This window comes from Acomys minous (assembly GCF_964271855.1).
Source record: "Acomys minous genome assembly, chromosome: 6".
In the NCBI taxonomy this organism is placed as follows: Eukaryota; Metazoa; Chordata; class Mammalia; order Rodentia; family Muridae; genus Acomys; species Acomys minous.
The window spans coordinates 93,897,310-93,924,922 of NC_140487.1; the positions used below are offsets into that span (position 1 = coordinate 93,897,310).

The window sequence follows — 27,613 nt, forward strand, 5'->3', positions numbered from 1 at the left end:
GGTAGGTGTTTGTTTTATTGTGTTTTTTAATTGTTAGACAAAAACTTAAGAATGAATTTGCGGGGCTGGAGAGATGGCTCAGAGGTTAAGAGCACTGTCTGTTCTTCTAGAGGTCATGAGTTCAATTTCCAACAACCACATAGTGGCTCACAACCATCTATAGTGTGATCTGATGTCCTCTTCTGGCCTGCAGGTGTACATGCAGGCAGAGTGCTGTATACATAATAATAAAATAAATCTTTCAAACAAAAAGAAGGAATTTGCTTCCTTCCCACGTAATCTTGTGTATTTCCAATCTCCAAATCTTGGCTGAGATTTGGAATCTTGAAAGTAGTCTTAGCTGGGCATGGTAGCGCACACCTTTAATCCCAGCACTCAGGAGACAGAGGCAGGTGGATCTCTGTGAGTCAAGGCCAGCCTGGTCTACAAAGTGAGTCCAAGATGTTACACAGAGAGACCCTGTCCTTTAAACCTAAAAAAAAAAAAAAAAACAACAACAACCAAAAAAAAATCTGTAGAGAGGTTCAGGGCATAGGTCTGTTATACTGTTATAAGGATTGTATATTAATCACAGACTCCTTTACACACTGATGACATAATGTTAAGCATGAGTGATTGTGTTCTCTGTTGTAGATCCTGGCCATGAGGTTGGATGCCTCATCTTGCTGAAAAGACACTGGACCTAAATGGCGCAGCATGACTTTGTTCCTGCTTGGCTAAATTTCTCAACGCCACAGTCAGCTAAGGTACTAGCTGGTCTTTGCTACTTTGTGGGTTCTTCATTTTCCCACCTTATATTTCCCCTCTATTCCCCCTCCTCCTTTCACCTCCTAATACCAGATGGGAGAGAGGAATTAGGAAAACCCCTGAATCTAATTCCTTCCCTTTTGTTTCTTCTTTGACTGTGGCTACTAACAGATTGCCACCAACCTTCCTAAACAACCAGCAAGCCCGCCCACCCGCCTCTCGTGGGAGCCCTTGCATTTATGTACCCTCTGAAAAGTTCCCAGAACTCCAAACATCACAATCACAGAAACTGTCTGCAACTGGCAAAATCACTTCTGCTAGAGCACAAGGCAAATCATGGTCGGTTGCTTTGGGCTTTCTGCTGCAGACAGTCCAAAGCAGCCTCACATTTCTACACCTGGGATTAAAACGAAAACACATTCTTAAAATATTTCCTTTTTTTTTTTTTTTTTTTTTTTTTTTTTTTGGTTTTTCAAGACATGGTTTCTCTGTGTAGCCTTGGCTGTCCTGACTCTCTTTGTAGACCAGGCCTTGAACTCACAGCGATCTGCCTGCCTCTGCCTCCCAAGTGCTGGGATTAAAGGCGTGCGCCACCACCACCTGGCTTATTTCCTGTATTTTAAAGAAACCAAAATTCTCAAAAATGTTACTACTGTCTTCCATTCCTGCAGTAACTACTCAAACATACTAGTTCTTTTTATCTTGACTGGTGTGTGACTTCTGTTTTGTGTTTCAGGCTGTGTTGCTGTTCTTCTTTTGGTTATTTTGAAGAGGGAGAGTTTTGCTTTTCATATACCTCCCACTTTTCCTTGGGATTTTAAACATCTTCATAGACTTCCCAGTCTATTAAGAAGGATTCAGTAGTTAGGGCTGGAGAGATGGCAACAGCAGTTAAGGTCATGTGATGCTCTTTTAGAGGACACTAACAATAAAAAACTTCTTTCTTTTGTTTATATAAATTTAAAGACTGATTTTTCCCTCTCATGTATAAATAAGTAAATGGGGCTGATACTAACATTACAGTATTGCCACAGATATGAAAACAGTGTTTAGAAGTATTTTAAAACCATGGTAACACAGAAGTGGTGGATCACGGCTCTAATCCCAGTACTCTAGAAGCTACGGTAGGAGAATTGCCCCAGGTCTGATGCAATCCTGGGTTAGCTAATGTACTGTAGGCTGTTCTGGGTTACAGAATGAGGCCTTGACGCAAAAGACAAAAATTGATAGCTCACATCTATAATACACTTTTTGTCTGGGTCTACCTGTCGAGCTGGGCTTGAATTCATGGCAGTTGTGTCTCAGTCTTCCTAGTACTGCCTTGCAGACACTGTAGCACCACAACAGATTTGTTGCCTGTTTTGACTAACTTGATTGTTACTTGATTTAGAACCCAGTAAGGTATTGAAAGGAACTGAATTTTTGCCTCTGTATTTATAATGTTAGTCATCTTCAGCCACCTTCGACAAACACGGAGAGCACCTGTCCCGTGGAGAAGGGAGATTTGGAATAAGCCGTCGTCGGCATAATTCCTCTGATGGCTTTTTTAACAATGGACCTCTTCGGACCACAGGAGGTAAGTCATATCCAGCTGTTGTGACCGTATATTTAAGCGACTGTTAAGAGCCAGGCATGGTGGTGTACACTGTTAATCCCAGCACTCAGGAGACAGGGGCAAGTGTATCTTGGTGAGTTTGAGGCCAGCCTAGTGTACCTATTTCCAAGACAGACAAGGGTAAAAATTGAGATCACCCCACTCCACCCCCAAAAAAAACCCAATAAATTGTTCTTTAGTCCAAACTCAGGCTGGGTTTATGTGCATAATCCAGAAGTAGCCATTGCCCATTTTCTACACTTTACATGTTTTTACGAGCTATCTTTTCAGTTGAAGAACTAATCTAGCTGGGGAATTAGTTAGCTTGGTAGTATGTGTACTACAGCAGGGCCCTCAGTTGGACCTCCAACACTAGGAGGCTGGGAGAATTGCCTCACAAAGAACCATGCATTTATTGGTTTCTTAGTGTGCATTTCTTTTCTTTCTTTTTTCTGTTTTTGGTTTTGGTTTTTCTAGACAGGGCTTCTCTGTGTAGCCCTGGCTGTCTGGAACTCACTTTGTAGACCAGGCTGACCTGAAACTCACAGAGACCCGCCTGCCTCTGCCTCCCAGAATGCTAGGATCACAGGCGTTAACCACTCTGCCCGACTTTGTGTGGAATTTTTCTTTAAAAGGTTGCCTTAAGCCATTTTGGCAGTAACTTGGGCCCAATCAAGAAGCATGTGACCCAGATATCTCTGAATTTATAAGAAACAACTAATACCTTCCTTTTCTTTGTTCTTTTAGATTCTTGGCACCAACCCTCCTTATTCCGCCATGATTCTGTGGACTCTGGTGTCTCTAAGGGAGCATATGCTGGAACCACAGGCAATCTATCTGGTTGGCATGGCGCCTCTCGAGGTCATGATGGCATAAGCCAACGTAGTGGAGGGAGTACAGGAAACCATCGGCACTGGAATGGCAGCTTCCACTCCCGGAAAGGCTGTACCTTTCAAGAAAAACCACCAACAGAGATTAGGGAAGAAAAAAAAGAGGATAAAGTAGAAAAGTTGCAGTTTGAAGAGGAAGACTTTGTAAGTATGAAGCTTTAAAACATGCTGTTAAAAGAAACAAATAATATCTTTAAAAAATACAGGACCCTATTTAATTTAAATAATTTATTTGCAACATGGTGCTGGGATTAAAGTCGTGCACCAGTATGCTCAGCCTAGGACCCATTTGAATTTATTTCTGTGTTCAGTTTCCTTTATCATAAAAGTTTTCTGCAGATTTTACTCTTCATAAAATAGCTATGATTTCTCTATTAAAACTGTAGTCAGTGAAATTTGATGCTTAGGATATAGACTCTGCTTATTCTATTTCTGTGAATGAACATGTGTCGAGATCAGAGGACAGCAATCTACCATGTGGATCTTGGGGATTGTAATAAGTCATTAAGCTTGATGTCATAGACCCTTACCTACTGAGACATCTTGCTGGTTCCAAGAGCACCCTTAAAAATTATATATTGTAGATGGGCATGGTAGCACAAGCCTTTAATCCCAACACTCAGGGAGGTAAAGGCAGGTGGAACTCTGTGAGTTCGGAGGCCAGGCTGATCTATACAGAGTGAGATCCAGAACAGCCAAGGCTATACGGAGAACCCCTGTCTCTAAAATCAAAACAAAAAAATATTATTATGTATATATTATCATCTGAAACTGAGTGCACAGGTGGTATATGTGTGGGGGCACACGTACAAATAGGACATCAGGTCTAAGTACAAATTCATATGTTCTTCTGCCTTCACTTGAGTTCCAGAGGTTGAACTCAGAACACTAGGCAAGTGCCTTTATCCACAGAGTCATCTCTCTGGACCCCTCTTAGGAACTTTAAAAATAGATCTAATTTAAATAAATATATCTACCGTATTATCTTTTTAGCATAAAATTGCTGTCATCTTTATCCAGTAATTTCCATTTTTATTTTTAGTTTTAGTTTAAATACAAACCACACCTGATGGCACATATCTCTGATGCTACACCAGGAGGCAGAAGCAGGCAAATCTCTAACCTAGAGACCTGCATGGTCTATATACCATCACCTAGTATTGTGGTCTAGAACAAAGCATCTCACTAAGGACTAATAGATTGAGCTGCACCATGACAGAAACAATAGACAGTGGAAAAGTGCAGATAAAAGTGAAGCAGATTTAAAGAAAGTAAAGTCAGATTTGAGAAGAATCAAGGTTTTCTTTTTAGGTCTAGAGAGATGGCTCAGTGGCTAAGAGCATATAATTCTCCTCCAGGGAATTGCAGTTTTGATCCAGCACCTTGCTCGGGCAGCTCACAAGAACCTAGCCTTTTGAGAGCACCTGCGCTCAAATATGTAAATACACAACATGATTAAAATTAAATCTTAAAATCAAAGTCCTACCCCTACAGCCTTTTTATAAATGAGGGGTGAGTGCATAGTAATATCCTAATGCACAATGCAAAGTACACCTGTAAGATGTGTCCATGGGGACTGGAGTGATGAATGGCTCAGCTGTTAAGAAGACTTGCTTTTATAGAAAATCTAGGTTCAGTTGCATTGTGGATCACAACCATCCTAACCCAGTTCTGGGACATAACACAGTCTCTGACCTTCCTGGGCACTGGGCACCCATGTGGCATGCATATTTACATGCAGGCAAAATACTCACGCACATAAAAGTACAATCTGTCTTAAAAAGTAATATAACTGGGCTGGAGAGATAGCTCATTGGTTAAGAGCACTCTGTCTCTTTCAGAGGATGTGAGTTCAAATCCCAACACAAATGTCAAATATCTCACACCTGCTTATGATTTCAGCTTCAGATGACCCAATGCCTTCTGGCCCATTTAATATTACTTAGAAAATGGCTAGAAATGTAGCATTCTTTGTTTTTCTTTTTTTTTTTTTTTAATTTATTAATACTATGTATACAGTGCTCTGCCTGCATATACACCTGCAGGCCAGAAGAGGGCATCAGATTACATTACAGATGGTTGTGAGCCACCATGTGGTTGCTAGGAATTGAACTCAGGACCTCTGGAGGAGCAGTCAGTGCTCTTAACCACCGAGCCATCTCTCCAGCCCACATGTAGCATTCTTAATGATTAGAGATTTTTGGAAAGAATGAAGATTAAACTTTAAAAACCACAAAAGAGCCGGGCATGGTGGCACAAGCCTTTAACCCCTGCACTTGGGAGGCAGAAGCAGGTGGATCTCTGTGAGTTCGAGGCCAGCTTCATCTACAAAGCGAGCCCAGGACAGCCAAAGCTAACACAAAGACCCTGTCTCGAAAAAACTCAAAAAAAAAAAAAAGGTCTGCTATGACAAAAATTGATACTGGGGAAGGACTACTGTACTGGCAGGGCACTTCCTAGGAAGAGAAAAGAGCAGTTCACTACAGGTGAAGACAGACATTATCCTCAAAGACTAATTCCAAAGCTGTAAGATGATTCCAAGAACTGAAAGCTCCATAAATTCATTAAGCTAAGTTTAGCCTAGACTTAACTAACTGTACAGAGGGTAGAAGGGATCAATCACAGTGATGTCCAAAGTAGAAACTGTTTTATCAGATTAAAAAAAAAAAATTCTATCGTCTCTCCTTCCCTCCCGTGCTGGGGACTGAACTCAAGGCCTCACACGTGCTAGATGAACACTCACCACTGAGGTACATATCCAGTATCCTTTTTGTTCTTTCATGAAAAACAAACAAAAACCAAAAGCCTCAGGAGGCAGAGGGAGGGGGATCTCTCTGAGTTAGAGGCCAGCCTGGTCTACAAGGTGAGTCCAGGACAGCCAGGGCTATGCTGAGAAACCCTGTCTCAAAGATCAAAAACAAAACAAAACAAAACAAAAAGATTTAATATAGGGCATCGATAGTAGCCAAACCTCTAATGCTAGCATGGGGGAGGCATAGGCAGGTGGATCTCTGTCACAGACATGAGACCTCCGACCGTCCAGCATGATCTCTAGACATTCAGAATGGCTATTGAGGCTTTGCTTGACAAAGGTCCAAAGATCTCTGGCTGATCACCACTGCCCATAAATACTATATATGGTCCAGGTGTAATTCTGTCTAAAAATCTTCACTTTTCTCCTAAAACTGCCCTTTTCTCTTTATTTCTGAGCCCTTATGAAAGTCATACAGGAAAAACTTTTTCTAACAGAGAATGTTGAAGGAAGACATCTGGCCAAAGGCTTGAGACAATGAATGATAGAGTTCTTGGCTCTGACTGTGAGCACCCAAGCAGAAACTGCTTGAAAAGAAGTTAGGACCTTGACACAACAGTACCTGGCTAGAGTAGAAAAGATTCTTTAGAATCTTCTTTGAGAGCAGTGGAAGGTAGGCTTGGCACATAGTGCTTTACAGATATTTTACAATAGACGACCTTGGCAGTTAGCCTAGGCTTCGATAGCACACCTGGTGGTTTAGGACTAGGAGTAAGTCAAGTTTTTTCTTTATTAAGAGAACATTTAGCTCAAGCTATGTTGCTATGACAATCTTGTAAACACAATGGTTTTAGCATGGGGAATTTTATGATTAAAGTTTCCCGATTATTTTTAAGAAATAATAATCAGGTTATGCTGATCATTGCTTGGAAATTGATTGATTTTTACTGTATGCTTTATTGTAGGTTATACAAAACTTTTTGTATTTCCTTGCTAGACTGTTCTCTTGCTTTGTTGATTTTTGAATGTTCTATTAATTGTAAAAGATGAGAAAAATCATGATGTAATCTGTAATGAAAAAAGTTGAACTTCACCTTAATAAAATACTGGGGTTGGCCCAAAGAGAATAGCAAGCAAGTGACAGACACAGAAAAGTAAAGGTGATAGCAAGAAGGGACAAACAGAGAGCAAACGAGACAGGAACAGAGGCAGCATGTGAGAGAGAAAAAGAAAGCTCTGCTGGGCTTTAAAGCCTTCAGTTTGTATCCATATGCCGGGGTCTCCTGTGTTTCCTTTCCCACCGTGCCTCCTCCCTCCTCAACAGCTGGTTCCTCTAGCTAGTTCGTCCCCAGTGGTTGGTTTCTCGTAACCAGCTGTTCACTGCCTGCTCAGTTCTCCCTATCAAGGATCCACCAAGACTTTGCTCTTCTCTCCTCTTCACTGTTCCCGGAGCTGGTCTGTAGGAGCAGCGGATCTCTGTGATCTCAAAGCCAGCCAGTGAAACTCTATCTGGCATTTGAAGATGTTATGTTTGTTTGTTTGTTTGTTTGTTTGTTTGTTTGTTTGTTTTTTCGAGATGGGGTATGATACGTACTTGGCTACTGGTTTTATCTTTGTGAAAATCTGTGAGGATGAGGGCTATTTTAGTTTTCTTTGTATTCCTCATACAATGCTTGGAATATGGCTTTCTTCTACTCTAATGAAGTCTTAGAATTTCACTGAATACTGTGCATTTCACTTACTACTTTAGTCTCCTTGATTCTGAGGAAAACAACCCACATTCTTCTGTGGTTTTCTATATGTACCCTTTACAAAAATGGCAAGCCGTATATTTATACTATATGTAAGTGCATAAGAAGAAATCCTATGACAAAGGAAATAAAACTCAAGCTACAAATAACATAATGCCTATTGATTTTATATTTCAACATATTGATATATTTTTTAATATTTTTAAATTAGTTGGAACTGATAAAGTGTAGTTAGTAGCTTCTATGGTGATGGCTACTTTGAAAACTTCGAAATTGATGAGCTTTCTGTATTGCCGTTCATATCTCATTTTTCCTAGCCTTCTTTGAATCCAGAAGCTGGCAAACAGAACAAGCCATGCAGACCTGTTGGGACCCCTTCTGGAGTGTGGGGTAGGTACATTTTGCTCTCTTAAAAGCACAGCTTGAAATCCTTTTTTTGTTGTTGTTGTTTTGTTTTGTTTTTGTTTTTTGAGTTTTTTGTTGTTTTGTTTTTTAAGACAAGGTCTCTCTGTGTGTAGCTTCAGCTATTCTGGAACTCATTCTGTAGACCAGGCTGGCCTCAAACTCAGATCCAGCTGCCTCTGCTTCCCTAAGTGATGGGATTAAAGGTGTGCGCCAGGGGTTAGAGAGGTGGCTCAGAGGTTAAGAGCACTGGCCGCCATTGAAGGTCCTGAGTTCAATTCCCAGCAACCACATGGTGGCTCACAACCATCTATAGTGAGATCTAGTGCCCTCTTCTGGTGTCCAGGTGTACAGGCAAGCAGAACACTATATAAATAATAAATAAATAAATCTTTTTTACCTTTTTTGTTTGTTTGTTTGTTTGTTTTGTTTTTTTCGAGACAGGGTTTCTCTGTGTAGCCCTGGCTGTCCTATACTCGATTTGTAGACCAGGTTAGCCTCGAACTCACAACGATCCACCTGCCTCTGCCTCCCAAGTGCTAGCATTAAAGATGTGTACGACCATGCCGAGCTTTGTTTCTGTTATTAATACAGTTCTTGTATCTCATTTTATCCCTTTGCCTAGAGTAGCTAAACCTGTTAGCTTTTCACTAAGCATCTGTAAAATAGATTATTTTATTCCCATAAAACCATCCAAGCATAATCATTGTGGTAGAGACAGAATATAGACCATAGAAAGCTTGTGGGACCCTAACAAAACCTTGGGTTTTTGTTACTAGGTGGTTTTTCTGGCAGTTTTAATAATTTTAGCTTGAGTTGTCGGTTTGTTTTTTCGCAAGTTTATTGTTTTAAAGAAACTATTTTTTAAAAGATTTGTTTTTGTTTATTTATTTTATGTATTTGAATGCTCAGTATGTACCCCTGCATGCCAGAAGAGGGCATCAGATCTCGTTATAGATGAGCCACCAACTGCTTCCTGGGAATTGAACTCAGAACCTCTGGAAGAGCATACAGTACTCAGTGTTCTTAACCACTGAGCCATTTCTCCCGCCCCTGCAAGGTTTTTGTTTTGGTTTTGGGTTTTGTTTTGTTTTGTTTTTTAAGTTTTTTTTTTTTCATATTGAGGAGAGAGGTGTGTGTGAGCATGCATGTGTATGTAGATGCCTGTGAGTTCAGATAGTATTGAAGTTCAGACTAGGACAGTAGACCCTCTGGAGCTAGAGTGACAAGTGGCATGGGTCCTGGCCACCTGAAAGGAGGTCTTCTGCTAGAGCAGTAGACGCTGAGAGATCTCACTAGGCCTGATGATTTTTGTTGGTGGTGGTTTTTAGAGACAGGGCCTCAGAAATCCACCTGTCTCTGCCTCTGCCTCTGCCTCTGCCTCGCTGGGATTAAAGTCATGCTCTACCACAGATACCTACCTTCCTGACAAGTATGCATTCTTACTTGGTTGTGCCTGATGATCATCCTATCCATCTTACAAGCTAAAGCCCAGAAGTACTGGTAATCTTTGTGGATCAAGACTGGTTTTATAAACACAGTAATTCATATGCTGCTTTTTTCCATACAGTTACCATATAGTATCTTTAAAAAAAAAAAGTAGGGGCTGGAGAGATGGCTCACTCAGTAGTTAAGAGCACTGACTGTTCTTCCAGAGGACCCAAGTTCAATTTGTCACACCCACATGGCTGCTTACAGTTGTCTGTAACTCCTGTTCCAGGGGATCTGACACCATCACACAGACACTCATGCAGGCAAAACACCAGTACACACAAAGTAAAAATGAATTAGTTAATTTTTAAAAATGTATCTTTAATCCTAGTACGTGAGAAGCATAGTCGTGGCTGGAGGCTAGATCTCTGTGAAGTCAGTGACAGTCTGTTCTCCTCAGTGATTTTCCAGGCTAGCCAGAGCTATACAGTGTGAGACCCTGTCTTCAAAAAATAAAATGAAGGGTTTGGAAAGCTGGCTTGGTGGGTCCAACGTGGTGGTGTATGCCTGTAATCCCAGCATTCAGGAGTCAGAGGCAGGCTGATCTTTGTGAGTTCGAGGCCAGCCATGACTACAAGAGAAACCCTGTCTTGGGGTGGGGGGGAAGATGTTCTTGGTGGTCCTATACTAGAAGACCAGGATTTGATCCCCAAAACCCACATGGCAGCTCACAACATCTGAAATTCCAGGGTATCCCACATTCTTCTCTGGCCTCCATGGGTACTAGGTATGCATGTCGTATACAGAGAAAATATTCATGCACATTAAATACATACATTTTGAAAATAAAAGAAATTTTGAAATCTTTGGTTACTTTTTTAATATTATATTTCTTTGTCTTGGTAGACAGTTTTGGGGGTGAACACAAATGCATAAACAAAGGCAGAAGGTCAGCCTTGGTTGGTGGTCTTTCGGAGCCATCTACCTTATATTTGAAACAGTCTCGTTCACTGGATGCCCCCTGAGGATGCTACACTGGCTCACAGGAAATCCTAGGGCTCACCTATTTCTCTGTCCAGTGCTGCACCTGCTTTTTTAAACCATGGGTTCTGGGGGTTAGCTCACATACTCACGCTTTCATGGTCTGTGTACCCCACCCATAGTCTCAGGTTTGTGTTTTATTTTTTCCAGGATATTTGTTAAATGAATACAAAGTAATGTGTGTTGAAGGTGAGGCTATTGTTTAAACTGTTGTGTTGCTTATCAAAGGTGTCATTCTTTTATGTCTCCACTCATTTCACAGAAAATCCACCTAGTGCCAAGCAACCCTCAAAGATGCTAGTCATCAAAAAAGTTTCCAAAGAGGACTCTGCTGCCGCCTTCTCTGCTGCATTCACCTCATCAGGATCCCACCATGCAAATGGGAACAAAGTGTCAACCATGGTCCCAAGTGTCTACAAGAACTTGGTCCCTAAGCCTGCCCCACCTCCCTCTAAGGTATGAGTTGCAGTCGTTAAATGAACTTTGAAACGCTGAGTTGGTAATAAGTCGGACATTTAATATATTTTTATTTTTTGACAAATTATTCATTAGATATTTACTCAGTGTCTGTTTTTGGTTTTTCGAGATAGGGTCTCTCTGTGTAGCCTTGGCCGTCCTGGACTCACTTTGTAGACCAGGCTGGCTTCGAACTCACAGCGATCCACCTATCTCTGCCTCCCGAGTGCTGGGATTAAAGACGTGCGCCACCACGCCCGGCTTCAGTGTCTGTTTTATTTATAGAGTTTTACTCCCAGCCGACTCTGCCAGTGCCAAGTCACTAGCTTCATTTTTGTAAGCTTGACCCTTCTTAATTGTCATTTCCTCTAATAGCATGAACATGTGTCTGAACAGTCAAGCCGAGTACTTGGCTTCAGCTTCTCTAATTCCCTCAGCCAAGCAATTACAAGATCCCTATGAGGTTTGTTTTGTTTTGTTCTTGTTTAGGACTTAGTCACTTTTTACGTTGATGTATACACTTGTATTTTTTCATCACCATATTTCACAGAACTACTAAAATAATCATCCTTAATAGTGTAATACAGTTGGGCACATTGTCATACACATGTAGCACCAGCTAGTTTTGAGGCTTAGGAAAATCAGTTGAGCCTCAGAGTTCAGGTCTAGGGAACATATCAAGAAACTCCATCTCTAACAGAGGTATGAGGGGGGTAGTGTATCCTTGCACTCCTAAATTTGTCCAGTGGCTTCAAACTGTATCAGATTGGTAAATCTTTTTCTTTGAAGAGCCACACAGATGCTTTAGTCTGTTCTGTCCTTTGTTACATATTAGTCCTGCTGCTGCTCATTTTTAAGTCTCTTTAAAACTATAAAAACAAGCCACAGAGGTGCATGCCTTTAAACCTCCCACTTAGGCTGTGAAGAATTATACCTGTCAGCAATCAGTGATAACGAGCTATTTTTATTGTTTTAATTATGCACACGCATTTGTATCTGTGTAGTGAGTACACATGCCTTGGGAGGCCAGAGGCACCAGAGCTCCTGGAGCTGGACTGACAGACAGTTGTGAGCCATGCACATGGTGCTGGGGGCTGAGCTCCTCCTGCAGAACACTCAGCCCTACTAACTACTAAGCCGTCTCTCCCCCTCCCTACCACCCCTACTGCAGCTGCCTTTTTTGTTTGGTTGTTTGGTTACTTTTGGTTTTTTGAGACAGGGTCTCTATGTTAGCCTTGGCTGTCCTGGACTTGCTTTGTAGACCAGACTGGCCTCAAACTCACATCAATCTGCCTCCTGAGTGCTGGAATTAAAGGTGTGTGCCACCATGCCCTGGCTCTTGTTTGTTTGTTGCTGCTGCTGTTGTTGTTTTTTTTTTTTTTTTTTTTTTTTTTGGTTAGGTTTGGGTTTTGTTTATATTGGTTTATCAAGACAGAGTTTCTCTGTGTAGCTCTAATTGTTCTGTAGACCAGGCTGGCCTTGAGGTTTGGAGTAATTAGCCAGCCAGTGATGGTGCACGCCTTTGATCCCAACACTTGGGAGGCAGAGGCAGGCAGATCTCAGTGAGTTCGAGGCCAGCCTGGACTACAGAGTTCCAGGACAGCCAAGGCTACACAGAGAAACCTGTTCTCAAGAAAAACCAAAAATAAATAATATTTTAAAAGGTAAGAGCATGTTGATCCTTGAAGACTAAATTCCGTGAGTATGTACATAAACACAAGGAAAATTCACTCATGCTGCTCGTTTCTTGTGGGTCTCTTGCTACTGTTTTGTTCTTCGAAAATAAGTGGTTTTGTGCTTAACTTCTCTTCCACTCTGTTGACCTTTCTCATCCTTTTTGGTTGGCCTCGCAAATGCTAGGATGCTAGGATTAAAGGCATAGGCTACCACATTCTTTGTTTTTCAAGACAGAGTTTCTCTGTGTAGCCCTGGCTATCTATCCTCCATCTCTTTTTTGGGTTTTCGAGACAGGGTCTCTCTGTATTAGCCTTGGCTGTCCTGGACTCGCTTTGTAGACCAGGCTGGCCTCGAACTCACAGAGATCTGCCTGCCTCTGCCTCCCAAGTGCTGGGATTAAAGGCGTGCGCCACCATTCCTGGCCTCCATCTTAACAGAGATCTGCCTGCTTCTGCCCTAGTCAGGAAGGTGAATTGAGCAAGGCAGGATGTGAGAGTAGCAGACAAGGGGAGGCAAATTAAAGGTGTGTGCCACTATGCCCAGCCTTCTGTGGTCTGTGTAGACAGCGTGATTGGTTAAATTACATTCCAGCTACACTGTAGCTGTTATAGCCATGGCCAGACCCCACAAAACTGAGCCAGAGAAGGGCCTTTGGATTTAAACAAGGACTTCGTGCCATTCACAATATGCATCCTAGCATAGAACTAGCCTGGCACTATCAAAACCTTTAGAAAACTAGTTTTTCTGACGTGCTTTGTGGAAATTATTTTTGTTTTGTTTTGTTTTTTGAGACAGGGTTTCTCTGTGTAGCCTTGGCTGTCCTGGACTCATTTTTTAGACCAGGCTGGCCTTGAACTCACAGCGATCTGCCTGCCTCTGCCTCCCGAGTGCTGGGATTAAAGGCGTGCGACACCACTGCCTGGCTCTTTGTGGAAATTAACCATCGTACACATTTTTTTTTTTAATTACAGAGGTTGGGGTTGTAAATGAGTGAATATTCTGCTTTGTATGCAATTAAGTTCTTTGAAAAATAACATGGTAAAGATAGCTGTTGAGGAGCTGAAGAGATGGCTCAGCAGTTAAAAACTGACTGCCCTTTCAGAGGACCCAGGTTCAATTCCCAGCACCTACATGGCAGCTCACAACTGTCTGTAGCTCCAGGATCATCCAACACTGTCATATAGACATACAGACAACACAAAAAAAAAAAAAAAAAAAAAAAAAAAATATATATATATATATATATATATATATATATATATATACACACACACACACACATATTTTTTTTTATTTTTTTTTTTTATTTTTATTTTTATTTTTTTTTTTAATAAAACTGTTGAGCCTACTCAGCACAGCTCATGATCTCTGCTCCCGCCTGTCACCTGAGTTGAGGAAGAGCACATGTGTGCTGATGGGAAGCTCTGTGAGTTTATATTCCCACCTCACGGTTCACACTTTGCCTTTGATTTTGCAAGCTAAGCTCCTATCTGTGTGCTACTTTTGACTGATATGTTTTTTATTCCCATATAGCCCAACGCATGGAAAGCTAACAGAATGGAACACAAGTCAGGATCCCTGTCCTCTAGCCGGGAGTCTGCTTTTACCAATCCAGTTTCTGTTCCTAAACCAGTGGTCCTAGCTGCTGGTGCGGTTCTGAACTCTCCCAAAGAGGTGAGTGAGAATAGCTAACTGTAGGACGGCCTTTTCACATACTGCTTTTTTCCTTTTTTAAAAAAGACATGACATTGTGTGGCCTATGAAGATGACCTTCAACAAGTAATCCTCCTGCCCATGCCCCTAGCTCACAGGTACTGGGATTACATAAATACACCACTATGATCAATTTTATGCGTTGCTGGGCATCAAACCCAGGGTGTCCTTTATGGTGGTAGGTGGGCACTTTGTCCACTGAGTCACATCTGCAGTCCAAAGTTGGAATTTCTCTCTCTTGACTTTCTTTTTAAAAGATCCATTTGTTTGTATGAGTGTTTTACATGGATGTGCATGTGTGAACCCCATGATTTTCGGGTTTCTTTGGAGGTCAGAAGAGGTTTTCACATCCCCTGGCTCTGGAGTGACAGACAGTTTTATGTGGGTGCTGGAAACCAAACCCAGGTCTATGCAGTAGATCACAGTTGGTGTTCCCCTGCTTTCTTCAGGAAAAAACCTGGAGCCTGTATTCTAAAAATCCTACAAAACTGGTGAGGGTTTTTTGGTTGTTGTTTTGTTATTTTTCAAGACAAGGTTTCTCTGTGCAGTCCTGGCTATCCTGGACTCTGCCTGCCTCTGCCTCTGCCTCTGCCTCTGCCCAGCTAAAACTGATGATTTTTGGTTTTGTTTTTCTTTGGTTTTTTGAGACAGGGTCTCTCTGTGTAGCCTTGGCTGTCCTGGATTCCGTTTGTAGACCAGGCTGGCCTTGAACTCACAGTGATCCACCTGCCCCTTCCTCCCAAGTGCTGGGATTAAAGGCATGTGCCACCACCACCCGGCAAAACTGACATTTTTAAATGAACCGGTTTGTAGGAGATTTTTGTTGTTTATTTTACTGAATGGGTGTTTTGCTTGTGTATGTATCTCAGATCCACAGAGTTCCAGAAAGTTGTGAATTGCTCCATGGGTTTTGAGAATTGAACCTGGGTCCTTCAGAAGAATAGCCAGTACTCTTGACCACTAAGCCAACTCTTCAACCCTCTCCTCCCCTTTTTTTATAAGACAAAAGACAAATTAAAATGGTAGCGAAGGTAACTCAGGATCCCTATAGCTCTTGCCCTTGCTGGTAGGAGTAATGTATTTGTGGTGTTTTCCCAGAGTCCCTCCAGTACTACCCCTCCGATTGAGATCAGCTCCTCTCGACTGACCAAACTGACCCGAAGAACCACGGACAGGAAAAGTGAGTTCCTGAAGACTCTAAAGGACGAACGAAATGGAGACTGCTCAGAAAGTAGAGACTGTGACAAGCTGGAGGGGGTAAGAGTGTGGGGTTTCCTACTGTATTGTGTAACTCTTTATTATATGTATTGTTAACTTTCTTTTTTAACTTTTCTTTAATGTGGCTGTATATCCATGTGCCACAGTCAACTGGTGGATGTCAGAAACTTGTGCCAGGTTTGGTTGCAAGTGCCTCTATCCACTGAACAATTTCAGCAGCCCTCTTTCTTTTTTTCTTTTTGTTTTTCTGAAACAGGGTCTCAGTCACCCCAGGCTGCCCTGGATCTCACTGTTAGAGCAGGCTATCCTCAACTTGTATAGCTCTCTCTGCTTTTCCCTCATGAGAGCTGGGAGTAGAGGTGTGCAACACAAAATCCAGCCCAGCCTTGAGACTTTAGTGTATACAAGGAACATTTGAATGGAAAGCATTTTTACATTAATTTTTAGCATTTGGTAAGAATAATTGACTGTACTCTTAATTTTTAAGTGTTGATTGTATATCATAGAGAATAATTCCTCAATAGATGAGATTTTACACATAGGTCTTCCCCTATCTCCTCCTTTTTGGAGCATAAGGTACTGACTGTGTCTTGCTGAACGACCCCTGCTGGCTTTAGCATCAGCACTGGGATTATCGGCATGTGCTACCATGCTGTATCATCCTCCAAACAGTGGCAACAACAAAAACTAGTTTTAACAATGCTCAATTAAGGTTTTTCTGGACTGGTGTTGTCTCCTGCTCTTTTTCAGTTGTGCTGTGCACTTTAGATTTGGATAAGTGATTCGTGTTCTCACTCAATATTGGTGGTTGCTTATCTTGCCACAAAGGATTGATTGAGCGAAGTCTTTTTCTTTTTCTTTTCTTTCTTTCTTTTTTTTTTTTCAAGACAGAGTCTCTTTGTGTAGCCTTTGCTGTCCCAGAGTCACTCTGTAGACCAGGCTAGCCTTGAACTCAGAGCAATCCACCTCCCTCTGCCTCCTGAGTGCTGGGATTAAAGGCATGCGCCACCACGCCTTAATCTGCTGCTTTATTACAGTTGGAGGGCAGCCACACACCTGAACCAAAGGAAAACAGAGAGCAGGCTTGTCTTCAGAATGGCCTTTCTCTACCCATGGTAGGAGGGGAGGAGGTCCTGTCCCACTCACTGGAAGCAGAACATAGGTAAGGACAAGAAATAACCTATTACCCACTGGGCATTCTCTCGTTTGTATACTTTTTCAAAATCCCCAAAGTTTTTGTAAAGTTTAATTTCAGACTCAGTTTTTTCATTTTGTTTTTAGATTTATTAATTTTTAAAAAGATCTATTCATTTATTTTATGTAAATGAGTGCTCTGTTTGCATGTAAACTGCAGGCCAGATGGTTGTAAACTACCATGTGGTTATTGGGAATTGAACTCAGGACCTCTGGAAGAGCAGACACTGAACCACTGAGCCATCTCTCCAGCCCCCTCAGACTCAGTTTTAGGGACATCGTCAGGGGAGGGGACATTTTCCACAGATGTGTTGCTGGCCCAACTGAGCAGTTACTGCAACTATCTTTAAAGAGGCTTCAGGAATTCTATATATGGAACCGACTGTTTAACTGAAGGCCTTGCATATAAAGAGAATAATCTGCATTCTACAGCAGCTTAGCGGATGGTACCTACCAAGTATGGCAGTACTTCCTCAAAGGAAGTTTGTGGCTCTCAACTTTCCTAATGCTGTGACCCTTTAATACAGTCCTTATGTTATGGTGACCCCCAACCATAAAATTATTTTTGTTGCTATCTCATAACTGTAATTTCCTTACTGTTATGAATCATAACATAAACATGTGACCCTTGTGAAAGAGCCATTCAAAGTCCCAATGGGGTCCCGACCCACGGGTTGAGAACCACTGGTCCAGAGGTTAGTCAGATCAGTGCTGTGAAACTGAACAAGCTATGGAACACAGAGAAATGTGCTAAATTTGTTTAAAAGGAAGTTCTTCCTCCTATTCTTTGGGTCTGTGAAAGGTTCCTTGCAATGAGGATATTGGGATTTTATTTGTGCCATTTTATTTTTGGTTTCCTTTCTAATAGGTCATTTTCCCTTTAACCATTCAGAGCATGAACAACTGAGTAACTTGTCTCACTAGAGACAGAATCCTCCTGTAACATCCATTGGCCTTGAGCAGGCATTTCCTACCGATGCTACCGGGCTATACAGTCACGCTTACTTAGCATTTGTTTTCTCTGCTATCCTTTTGCCTCCTCAAGGTTACTAAAAGCAATGGGATGGCAGGAATACCCTGAAAATGATGAGAGTTGCCTTCCACTCACAGAGGATGAGCTCAAGGAGTTCCACATGAAGACAGAGCAGGTGTGTACTGAGCCCTAAGCCTTTTCTGACACCCAAGTACTGAGAGTTTCCTTGACCTTATGAAATTTAGTGTTTATTTGGCACTTGGGAACCAGTTTTTGCTACCTAAAAGCTACCTTAATGACAGAATCTTGCCGGGTATGGTGATGTGTGCCTTTAATCATACGAGCCTCGGGTACAGATCCAGTTCTAGGAGAGCCAGGATCTCGTGTAGTCCTGACTACACAGGCTACCTTCAAAACCTGCAGCATTCCAGTGCTGCCTGTCCCTCATGCTTGCGTAGAGTACAACGTGTGCTACCATAGCAGGCCGGGAACAGTAGACCTGAGAGGAAAGCCTTGGGTTACCTCCACAGAGCTGTAGCGTGGTGTCAGACTCTCCCTGCCTGTGCTATAGGAATTGCAGGAGATAAGGCTAGGCCAGTGAACAGCAGATTCAGAAAGGAACAGGTTCCATGCTCGTAGCTGTTAATACCTTACCAAAAATTAAGGTATGAACTCTGAGTCTTTATGAAAACCAGCCCTGTGGTTTCCTTCTAGTAGTCTGATCACAGCTACGTAGCCTATGTAAATTACTCAATTAATGCTTGGGTTCTTTAAATAAATTACCATGAGGTTATAGGTTTACAAAAATGAACAAAGTCTGGGAAGTGTTAGACCTCATTTGCTTTCCCACTGCAGCTAAACGATGTGCGCAGTGCTTGAGATGGCACCCATACTGGTTCACAGGTACACGGAACCCTGGTTTAGAAAGATTTGAGATCTCCAGCGTCCATAGGCACCACACATATAACTAAACATAAAGTCTTTAAAACACCTGTCAAGTCCATAGTGGGCAGTATGCAGGCTGGCCTAAGATTTCACCACTTAGAAATGGGGGCTCTGGCCAAGTATGGTGGCGCATGCCTTTAATCCCAGCACTCAGGAGGCAGAGACAGGTGAGTTCGAGGCCAGTCTGGTCTACAAAGTGACTCCGGGACAACAAAGGCCACACAGAGAAATCCTGTCTCAAAAAAATACAAGGGGCTGGAGAGAGGGCTCAGTGGTTAAGAGCACTGACTGCTCTTCTGAAGGACCTGAGTTCAATTCCCAGCACCCACATGGCAGCTCACAACTGTCTATAACTCCAAGATATGACACCCTCACGCAGACATACATACAGGCAAAACACCAATGTATGTAAAATAAAATAAATGAAAAAACAAACAAAAAAGAAATAGGGACTCTTAAGACCGGAAACCAGATATAGTGAATCAGATTGCGAATTCATAAGAAAGGGAAAAACATGTTGGGATGACCCAGATTTGGTAGCATACGTCTTTAATCCTAGTACTTGAGGTAGAGGCAGACAGATTTCTGACTATGGGCCCAGCATGATCTATATAAGGAGGTCCAGGGACCCTGTCTCTAAATAAAATAAATGAAATCCCTGTAAGACTCATCTCTACAAGCCGGGCGTGGTAGCACATACCTTTATACCCAGTACTCGGGAGGCAGAGGCAGGTGGATTGCTGTGAGTTTGAGGTCTACAAAGTAAAGCCAGGACAGCCAGGACTACACAGAGAGACTCTGTCTCAAAAAACCAAAGGGGGAAAACAAACAAACAAACTCATCTCTGCATTTAAATTTGAAAAGTTCCCCTTTAAGAGATGTTAGGTCTCGCCAGGCATGGTGGCACACACCTTTAATCCTAGCACTCGAGAGGCAGAGGCAGATGGATCAGTGCGAGTTTGAGTCCTGGTCTACAAAATGAGTCCAAGGCAGCCAAGGATACACAGAGAAAACCTGTCTCAAAAAAAAAAAAAAAGAGAGAGAGAGATGTTAGATCTTATGACTCCCCTCCCACATATTCCACAGTTCTGTCCTCGTGGACCAGTGTGGTCACTGAAGAGTTTTTATTTTCTTTCTCTTTGCTCCATAGCTACGAAGAAATGGGTTTGGAAAGAACGGCTTCTTTCAGAAGCAGAATTCCAGCCTGTTCTCTCCTTGGAGAAGCACTTGGAATGCAGAGTGCGCGGACTCAGACACAGAGACGAGCAGCAGTGAGACGTCAGATGACGACGCCTGGAAATAGTTACAAATGCTCACAGTTGACATGTCCCACTGAGCTCAGCCTTGTCCTTAGAGAATATAAAGTGTTCTTTTCCTTTTCTTACGTTGTTGAATACTTCATGCACAAGGGAAATAATCATATCCCAAAGAGAGCAATTGTCTTGCTTAGCTTTTTGTTCTTCCCTGTTATCTGCTTAATAGACATTTGTGTGGTGGGATTTTTTTTTTTTAAGCACACACACAGTACCTGTGGGGCCGTGCACAAGTAGGAGCTGGCAGTGCAGAGATGCAGGGGGAAGACGCTGCTCCACTCAGCAGCTCCTGCTACCAGCCCTTGGGCACTCACCCCTGTGCTCAAGCAATCATTGTCAATGACAAAGTGACTATTGAAGTTATAATTGTATTAAATTAATGCTAATAATTTGGATATTTTATTTTATTTTTGGCTGCTCGGGTAACTTAGCCCTAACCAAGCATATGTGGTTGGTTTTTTTTGTTTTTTTGTTTTTTGTTTTTCTTCTTTTTTCCTTTTGGGTACAGCTGTAAAATATTTGGATATAGGAGATGTTATTCTTGCAGCCTTGATATTCAGGGTGGATTGTAAAATATGAACTTTTTGTGAGATTTCAAAGATTAAGATTATTTTGATAACATTATTTACAGATTTTAAAGATGTGGTTATCACAAGTCTGTTGAGGGGGAAAACTACTGCGTAAAATAACTAACGTGGAATAAATATTTTGCATCAGTTTGGATTGTCTTGTGTAAGAAATATATTTTCTTTAAAATTAGAGTGGATTCCTTTTTTTAGGGGAAATATTTTTGGAAATCTGGGAGAAGATGGGCATGGTGGCGCATGCCTATTGTCCCAGCAGTTGGGAGGCAGAGGCAGGTAGATTGGTGTGAGTTTAAGGACAGCCAAGGCTACACAGAGAAACCTTGTCTCAAGGAAAGAAAAACGAAATCTGAGTTCAGCCCCACCTGTTTCTCCACTCAGCAGAACTCTCAATGCAGAAGAACCTGTGCAATAAATAATAAAAAATTTTTGTTTCCTGAAGGAATTTTTTAGGGCCTAGGGTTTACCAATCAATCAATATGCATGGGTTTGGGGGCTCTTTTTACCCCTTGTTTTTGTTTTATATGTAGGCGTTTTGCATGTGTGTGTGTGTGTGTGTGTGTGTCTCTGTGAACTATATGCTTCACTCGTTGCCAGCAGAGGCCAAAACTACACCTCAAATCCTCTGGAAGAGCAGCTCTAACTCCTGCGCCATGTGTCAGCTCCCATAGGAGTGGTTTTTAAAAGGCCTGATGCAAGTTTCCTACTTAGAAGAACTGGTGTATGGGATGTGAACAAACTGTGGCTGCTGACCAAGGGAGTAGGTGTTTTAGAAAAGATGAAACCTTAGACCAAAGTTTTATGGGCTAGAAGTTAAACATCTGGCACTAGCACGCTTAGGCTGCCCCATTAGATACTAAGACAGGAAGATGGATAATATGTAAGCAAGCCTGAGCACAGTGTTCAGAGAGAAAATGCAGTGTGGGCTCAGCGAGGCAGTGAAGAGAATCGAGGGAAATGTAGCCTGATGGCCACTGCGGAAGTGGCACAGCCTGTACTGCTCACAGTGTAGGTGAGCCAGCCATTCCCATAAGGAACTATGAGAATCATTGACTGACCTCCTCCCTGGGAGGAGCTGCATGTCATATTTTGGTTTCACACCCGTCTCTATTTTCGGGGCACAAAAATGGCTCCGTGACTAAGTTATCAATGCCGCCAAGTTTGAGAATTTAGGTTTGATTCCTTGGACCCACATGATGAAAGTAGACAAGGGACTCCCTTGAGTTTGCCTTCGAACTTTACACACCTTAGCATATTCATACATGTGCAAACTAAATGTTAAAATATTAAAAGATGTGTTAAGGAATTTGCAGCTGGGGATGTTGCTCATTGGCAGAACACTTGCGTTGCATTCCCAAGGATCTGAGATCTACTCTCCCCCCCCCCCCCCAAATAATTTACCAGTGTCAGTATAATGCTCATTTAAACCCCTAAAAAGTATGTGCTGGAACTGGGAGCACTCACTAGCTGCTCTTTCAGTGGTCCAGGGTTTGAATCCAACTAGCAACCGCAGCCTAACTCCAGTCCTCACGGCCCACTCTAGCCTCCTTGGGTACTACATTTATTTGGTGCACAGACATACAGGCAGGCAAAACACCCATAGGCAACAAAAAAGTGTCTTTAAATCTTTAAATTAATGAATACATTGTTGGAAGGAATTAAACGGGGCTAAGAAGTAGGTAACAACTAAAGCTTAGATATTTACTAGTTTTCAGAATATTTTTTTCTGTTAGAATTAAACTGAAATGAAAGCACAGAATCTGAGACATTTTATAACTTGCTTCTCATACTTGGATAGGGGTGCAAATACCTTCAAGGCCCTGTTTTGTTTAGGAAAGAGAGGAGTACTTTGAAAACTTGCCTCAGTGGACCCAGTGGCACACACCTTTAATCCCAGCACTCTCAGAGGCAGGAGGATCTCTGAGTTCAAGGCCAGTTTGGTCGACAAAAGTTTAGGGACAGCCAGGGTTTTATGTAACAGAAAACAAAACTGCTGCTTCATATTCTGATAGGTGGCATGGGTTTGTGTGAAGGTAAAGATAATTTGAGCAGCAGAAAGTGCTTGCTTTACCCCCAACTAGCCTGCCCCCCAAGTGCTGGGATTAAAGACGTGGCCACCACACCAGGCTCTGGCACATTGTATAAACCCCAACCTACCCACCAGTCTCGTAATTTGAACTATTCAGGTCTGTCTCTGTCCCAGAATGGGAGTTAGGGAGACTACTACATTCTGTAGCCCAGGGGGCTGGAGAGATGGCTCGGTGGTTAAGAGCACTGCCTGCTCTTCCAAAGGACCTGGGTTCAATTCCCAGCACCCCACACGGCAGCTCACAACTGTCTGTAACTCCAAGATCTGACACTTTCACACCAATGCACATAGATTAAAAACTAAATAAAAAGAGGGAAAAAAGAGAAAAGAAACATTCTGTAGCCCGTTAGTTCTGTCAAAGTAAAGGGTTTCTGTAGAGGCATACTGCTTCCATGAGCTTTACCTTCGTGTGGGAAAGATGGCAACCAGGCAGAATGCAGCTTCAAGTGTTCCTTGCAGTGGAGAACAGCACCAGCTTGGATTCTGTCCATTTCAGAGATCAACGGTGATACCGACAACACTTGCCGGTCAGATGCTATGAGATGAGCGAAGTTACAAGGCCCAGCTGGTCGAGGAGGCTGAAAATAAAAGCTGCTATCACAGACTTGGCCAAACTCCTCCAATTGGTGGAACAGACTGTGACACTTTCTCACCTGGACTTCCTCCCAACGGTGGCGAGGCACATTGTCCTGGCCTGCCCAGGCCTGTACTTGCAGCCCAGGGAGCTAGAGCACCTCCCCAAACATAAACATAAGTTTAAAGAACTTGGAGATGTAAAAGAGCCTGCCCTTTCACTGCTCTTTTGCCACAACCACTATAGGACGCTGGTTCTAACAGATCCCATCCTATGGCCGATTACTCTGGGAAGTCGGGACTCCTATCCTGTGAGTCCTGTGATATGGTTTTCCGCTCCTGGGCTTTGTTCGTTACCCACACCCAGCGATTCTGCATTGGCCGACTGACTCCGGAGGTGACACTTGGAACACAACCTTCAGGAACCACGGAACAACGGGGCAGCACGGTAATAAGGGCCACCTGTGGCCAGGGGTAGGGTTTCTCCAATAAGCAAGATTCTCAGAAGTCTTCGTCTCCCTGTCCCAGATTATGGCACAAGAACAGAGCCTCTCAGATCAGAAGTCCAGAAAATCTGTTGTAAAGAGGTTGACAGAGGAGGTACACACCCAACATGGCTACAAACTCGTCTGTAGATACTTGAGGGAGATAACCCAGTACAAAGAGCGGGTCCGGGTTACCAGCAAGTAGTTGCCAACCAAGCCTGTCCCTACAGGAAATGGGTTCCTGGGCGACCGAGGGTCCCACCTCCCAGACTGCTGGAAGCCCTGGAGACAGGCTGCTGGCGCTGCAGGGAACCCGCGCTAGGCGCCTGGCCGAGACAGAAGCACAAAGCCGGGCCCTGGACCGCCGCAGCGAAGGTGAGAGGTGGGAGACTTAGACTCTGGGCCTTCACGTTGTGCTAGGACTCACCCTGACACCCGTTTTCTCACTCAGAACTAAAACGGCGCCTCCTCGGAGTAGCAGGACCCAGGGGAGGATTGTCCCGCCCATTCGGCCTGGAGCGCGAGCTCAGGGAGCTCAGGGCAGAGGCCGGTCGGACGCGGGGCGCGCTGCAAACCCTGGGAGCACAGATCCTGGCGCTCCAGCACCAGCCTAGGTGAGCTCCGGGACGTGGCTGCGCGGGTGCGGGGCGGCCTTGGGTGTGGTCAGTGACGTCATCTCCCCGCACCAGCTACCCGCGGGACGCCTGCAGGGAAGCTGAGTTGTGTTACACGCCACCACCTGCCAACCGGGGAAAGCTGGCCGCAGCGATCCGGTGAGGGCCCCGGGCACGGGGTGGGCAGGGGTGGGAGGCTGCTCACTCTGAGGAAACTGCTTTCTGCCGCCTTCTTGCTAGAGCCCTACGGGAGGCCTACGTGCGCGGTGGAGGCCGGGACCCAGGAGTTCTGGACAAAATATGGCAGCTGCAAGTGGAGTCATCAGCCCTGGAGTTGCGGAGGTCGCAGAACAGCGATGGTGAACAGAAAGAAGGAGCCAGCCTTCCTAGAGGGCCTCTCCACACGGGTGGTCCTAGACTAGGGAGGAGAGAAGGGTGTGAGGGAGGGCACCACTAGAATGGTAGCCACTTGAGCTCAAGGTAGGAAAACCCATTGTCAGCTGACAAATCCAGGCTTCTGCAGAAAACCCTAAGGTTGGAGAACTACATATAAAGTATGACAGGTCACTTTAATTCACTTCAGAAAAAGCAAGTGCCACCTCTGAGGAGCTTCTAATGGTGGAAGCCGAAAATCGGCTCCTGGAGGCAGAAATCCTGGCCTTGCAGAGGCAGAAGGACCTGAGCCTGGCGCCCCGGGGTCAGTGAAAAACCCAACTTCTCCCTAGCCTCTCCCAGGAAACCCAGTTCAGAAGGGGTGAAGGGACCATGCCAGGAGAATGATGCCCGTGTCTGTATCATCAGCTTGTGTCCATACATCTACCCTTCTTTGATATATGACCCTGTACTCCCCCTGACTTATTTCAATTTCCTGCTTCTGGAGCTCCAGCTCAAGCCAACTTTCTTCTGTTCCTAGGACCCAGGGATCTCTGGCGACGCATGAGTAGAAGCGATAACTCCCTCCTTCCTCCACCTGTTGCACCCCCAATGCCTCCACTTACAAGTTCCACAAATGTCCAGAACTTCCATGGCACTTCAAAGGCTGTGAGGATGTCAGCGGAGTCGGGGTTGATAGCTGGCGATCCTGACGCGCAGTTTGGGGAGCATGGAAAGTTTGCAGTTGTGTATGGTTGAACTCTTTTGTCCACAGCAGATACTTAATGGAACCATGACAAGGCACTTAGGCCTGGATCACCACTTCCTCCTACCAGCATCTGATGTTCTAGGCCCTGCATCCTATGATCCTGGGTGAGGACTGCTCCCTCCTTCCCAGCCTCTTTGACTTAGCCACTTTAGAAGACCCACAAAAGCCATCCAGAGTTGTAGTACTGGCTGGGTGGAGGCATTTGGTGCTCTGTGTACTTTTTCTTCAGGGCTGGCCTCGTCATTTTCTATGACTTCCTACGGGGCCTTGAGGCTTCTTGGATTTGGGTGCAGCTAATGACAAGCTTGGCCCGGGATGGACAGGATACAGGAGGGACCACAGCATTGCCTCCAGCCCTTTGCTTGCCTGGACCTGTGGGCAACTGTGCCATCCTTGCAAGCAGGCAGCCTGTGCCCAGGTCAGTAGGTGTAAGTCATGAAGGGTGCACCTTATTCTGTTTAATCTGAACACAGGGGCCGGTGGGCCCCTGAGAGCCAAGTCCTACAAAAAAAATCCCTAGGATGCTGGGTGTGGTGAAGCTGGCCTTTAATCCCAGCACTCAGGAGGCAGAGGCAGGTGGATCGCTGTAGTTCAAGGCCGGCCTGATCTACAAAGTGAGTCCAGGACAGCCAAGGCTAAAACAGAGAAACCCTGTCTCGAAACCACCACCACCACCACCACCACCAAATAAATAAATAATAAATGAAATCCCTAGGAAGGGACTACATCTTAAGTCTTCCAACATGGCTTTGGTTATTCTACAGGCTGCCTCCATCACCACTGGTATCTTTAATCTGTGAGCTACAGGCCTGGCAGGGAGTTGCATGGGGGCCGCAACCAAAGGCTTGGGCCTCACTATTGCTATTTGACCAAGATCAGCGGGTGCTTAGTGGCCGTTGGCGCCTCCCACTTCGGATCCTTCCTCCTAAACCCAGCCTCAGCCTTGGGCAGCTCAATGAGATTCCACAGGTAAGTGCAGACGGTAGGGACTAGATATACTACAAGATTCAGCTGGAAAGAATACCACTTCACCTCTCCCAGGCAGGCCAAGCTGAGCTCTTTCTGAGGTTGGTGAACGCAAGAGATACTGATGTTCAGAAACTGGTAGAGATCAACCCAACAAGTGATGAATACCGGTACCCACCACTGGTGAGTCCCCTGCAGCTGATGAGGCTCAGTTGGCCGCCCAGCTTCGTTAGCTAGTATCACTGATCCCTGCAACAATCCTTTTGATTAGTACCCATTAAGTGCTATGGCAGAAAAAGAACACTTAACGTGAACCCGCTTTTCTTTAAACTGTCCAGAGATATCTCAACTCCAAAGTTGCTTTTTTACCTGTTTTGCTAAAAACCTTCCATTTCATGTTCTACAGGTATCCAGTTCATCTTCCCTGGAAACTAGTTCCTTCCCCCACAAGTGTGGCTTTGCTGACCTCCCACCTACCAAAGAAGAGGCTTTTGTCAATAACAAGGATAAAGATGAGCATTTGAGCCCTTACCAGTTTTGACCCAAACACATCATATTTCTGGGGCATAAGGCCTATTTCTAGAAGACCTGCAGCTTTTCTAATGAGGTCTGGAAGCGGTGTCAAGCTCCAACCAAGCTGGCTAGGTTTTCTCCTGCACTTGTTTTCCTTTTGTAAAGCAGATGGAGTAAATGGTTTCAGATATTTACAGTAACTGCCTGGCATTCAAATCTCTGAAAACGGCTAGTAAGCTTTACTAAAGCCAGCTTTATTGCCAAACTTCCCTCCGCTCCTGGCTTTCTCAAGACAGTCTATTCCAACAGAGGGAACTCCAGATTAGATCACAGGATACACCTCAGCCTAGTTATATTCCACCCAAGTAGAGGGTGGTCCAATCAGCAAGGAATCTTGTACTCATCCTATCAAGTGTGTTCCAATTACAGAGACGGAGAGAAACACTTTAGGACGTGGATTGTAACAATACAAAATCTCCAAGAAGAAAGTTCAAAGTCAGGATGAGCCAGATAGACTGCAGCCAAGCTTAGTAACCAGCCCAGAAAGCTGG

The 27,613-nt window shown here is 43.8% G+C and overlaps 2 protein-coding genes across 11 annotated transcripts in view; both read left to right on the plus strand.

Annotated features, from left to right (window-relative positions):
• Window positions 1–20,856, plus strand: part of GPBP1L1 (GC-rich promoter binding protein 1 like 1) — a 42,809-nt gene extending 21,953 nt beyond the window's left edge. For all 4 annotated transcript variants that reach the window (XM_084786605.1, XM_084786606.1, XM_084786604.1 and 1 more), the window contains exons 3-12: window positions 634–746; window positions 2,194–2,323; window positions 3,089–3,375; window positions 8,052–8,124; window positions 10,871–11,064; window positions 14,275–14,415; window positions 15,553–15,711; window positions 16,710–16,834; window positions 17,912–18,014; window positions 19,935–20,856. In XM_084786605.1, coding sequence (XP_084642731.1) covers window positions 687–746; window positions 2,194–2,323; window positions 3,089–3,375; window positions 8,052–8,124; window positions 10,871–11,064; window positions 14,275–14,415; window positions 15,553–15,711; window positions 16,710–16,834; window positions 17,912–18,014; window positions 19,935–20,087 — 1,425 coding nt within the window. In that variant the 5' untranslated portion in view covers window positions 634–686 and the 3' untranslated portion in view covers window positions 20,088–20,856. The remainder of the gene's footprint in view (window positions 1–633; window positions 747–2,193; window positions 2,324–3,088; window positions 3,376–8,051; window positions 8,125–10,870; window positions 11,065–14,274; window positions 14,416–15,552; window positions 15,712–16,709; window positions 16,835–17,911; window positions 18,015–19,934) is intronic.
• Window positions 20,857–23,340: 2,484 nt separating this feature from the next.
• Window positions 23,341–27,262, plus strand: CCDC17 (coiled-coil domain containing 17). 7 transcript variants are annotated; one of them, XR_014780164.1, is made up of 13 exons: window positions 23,341–23,791; window positions 23,872–23,943; window positions 24,059–24,203; window positions 24,280–24,442; window positions 24,518–24,601; window positions 24,683–24,801; window positions 25,026–25,139; window positions 25,356–25,483; window positions 25,590–25,687; window positions 25,813–26,001; window positions 26,348–26,552; window positions 26,629–26,732; window positions 26,956–27,094. XR_014780164.1 is itself a non-coding variant. In XM_084786571.1 (13 exons), exons 1-13 carry the CDS (start codon window positions 23,618–23,620, stop codon window positions 27,088–27,090), a joined length of 1,734 nt encoding a protein of 577 aa, XP_084642697.1. In that variant the 5' UTR covers window positions 23,446–23,617; the 3' UTR covers window positions 27,091–27,262. The 7 variants fall into 7 exon arrangements, 6 of the variants coding, with proteins under 6 accessions (XP_084642701.1, XP_084642702.1, XP_084642700.1 ...); XM_084786571.1 differs by having other exon boundaries at window positions 23,446–23,791; window positions 26,625–26,732; window positions 26,956–27,262; XM_084786572.1 differs by having other exon boundaries at window positions 23,447–23,791; window positions 25,593–25,687; window positions 26,625–26,732; window positions 26,956–27,262.
• Window positions 27,263–27,613: the final 351 nt, after the last annotated feature.

Excerpts from the sequence above, each read along its gene's own strand:
- CCDC17 (XM_084786571.1), top strand. The coding sequence starts at position 23,618 with ATGGCCGATTACTCTGGGAAGTCGGGACTCCTATCCTGTGAGTCCTGT. Across the intron at positions 23,792-23,871 it reads CGGAACAACGGGGCAGCACG|ATTATGGCACAAGAACAGAG; the intron begins GTAATAAGGGCC and ends TCCCTGTCCCAG. Across the intron at positions 26,553-26,624 it reads AGCTCAATGAGATTCCACAG|GCAGGCCAAGCTGAGCTCTT; the intron begins GTAAGTGCAGAC and ends CACCTCTCCCAG.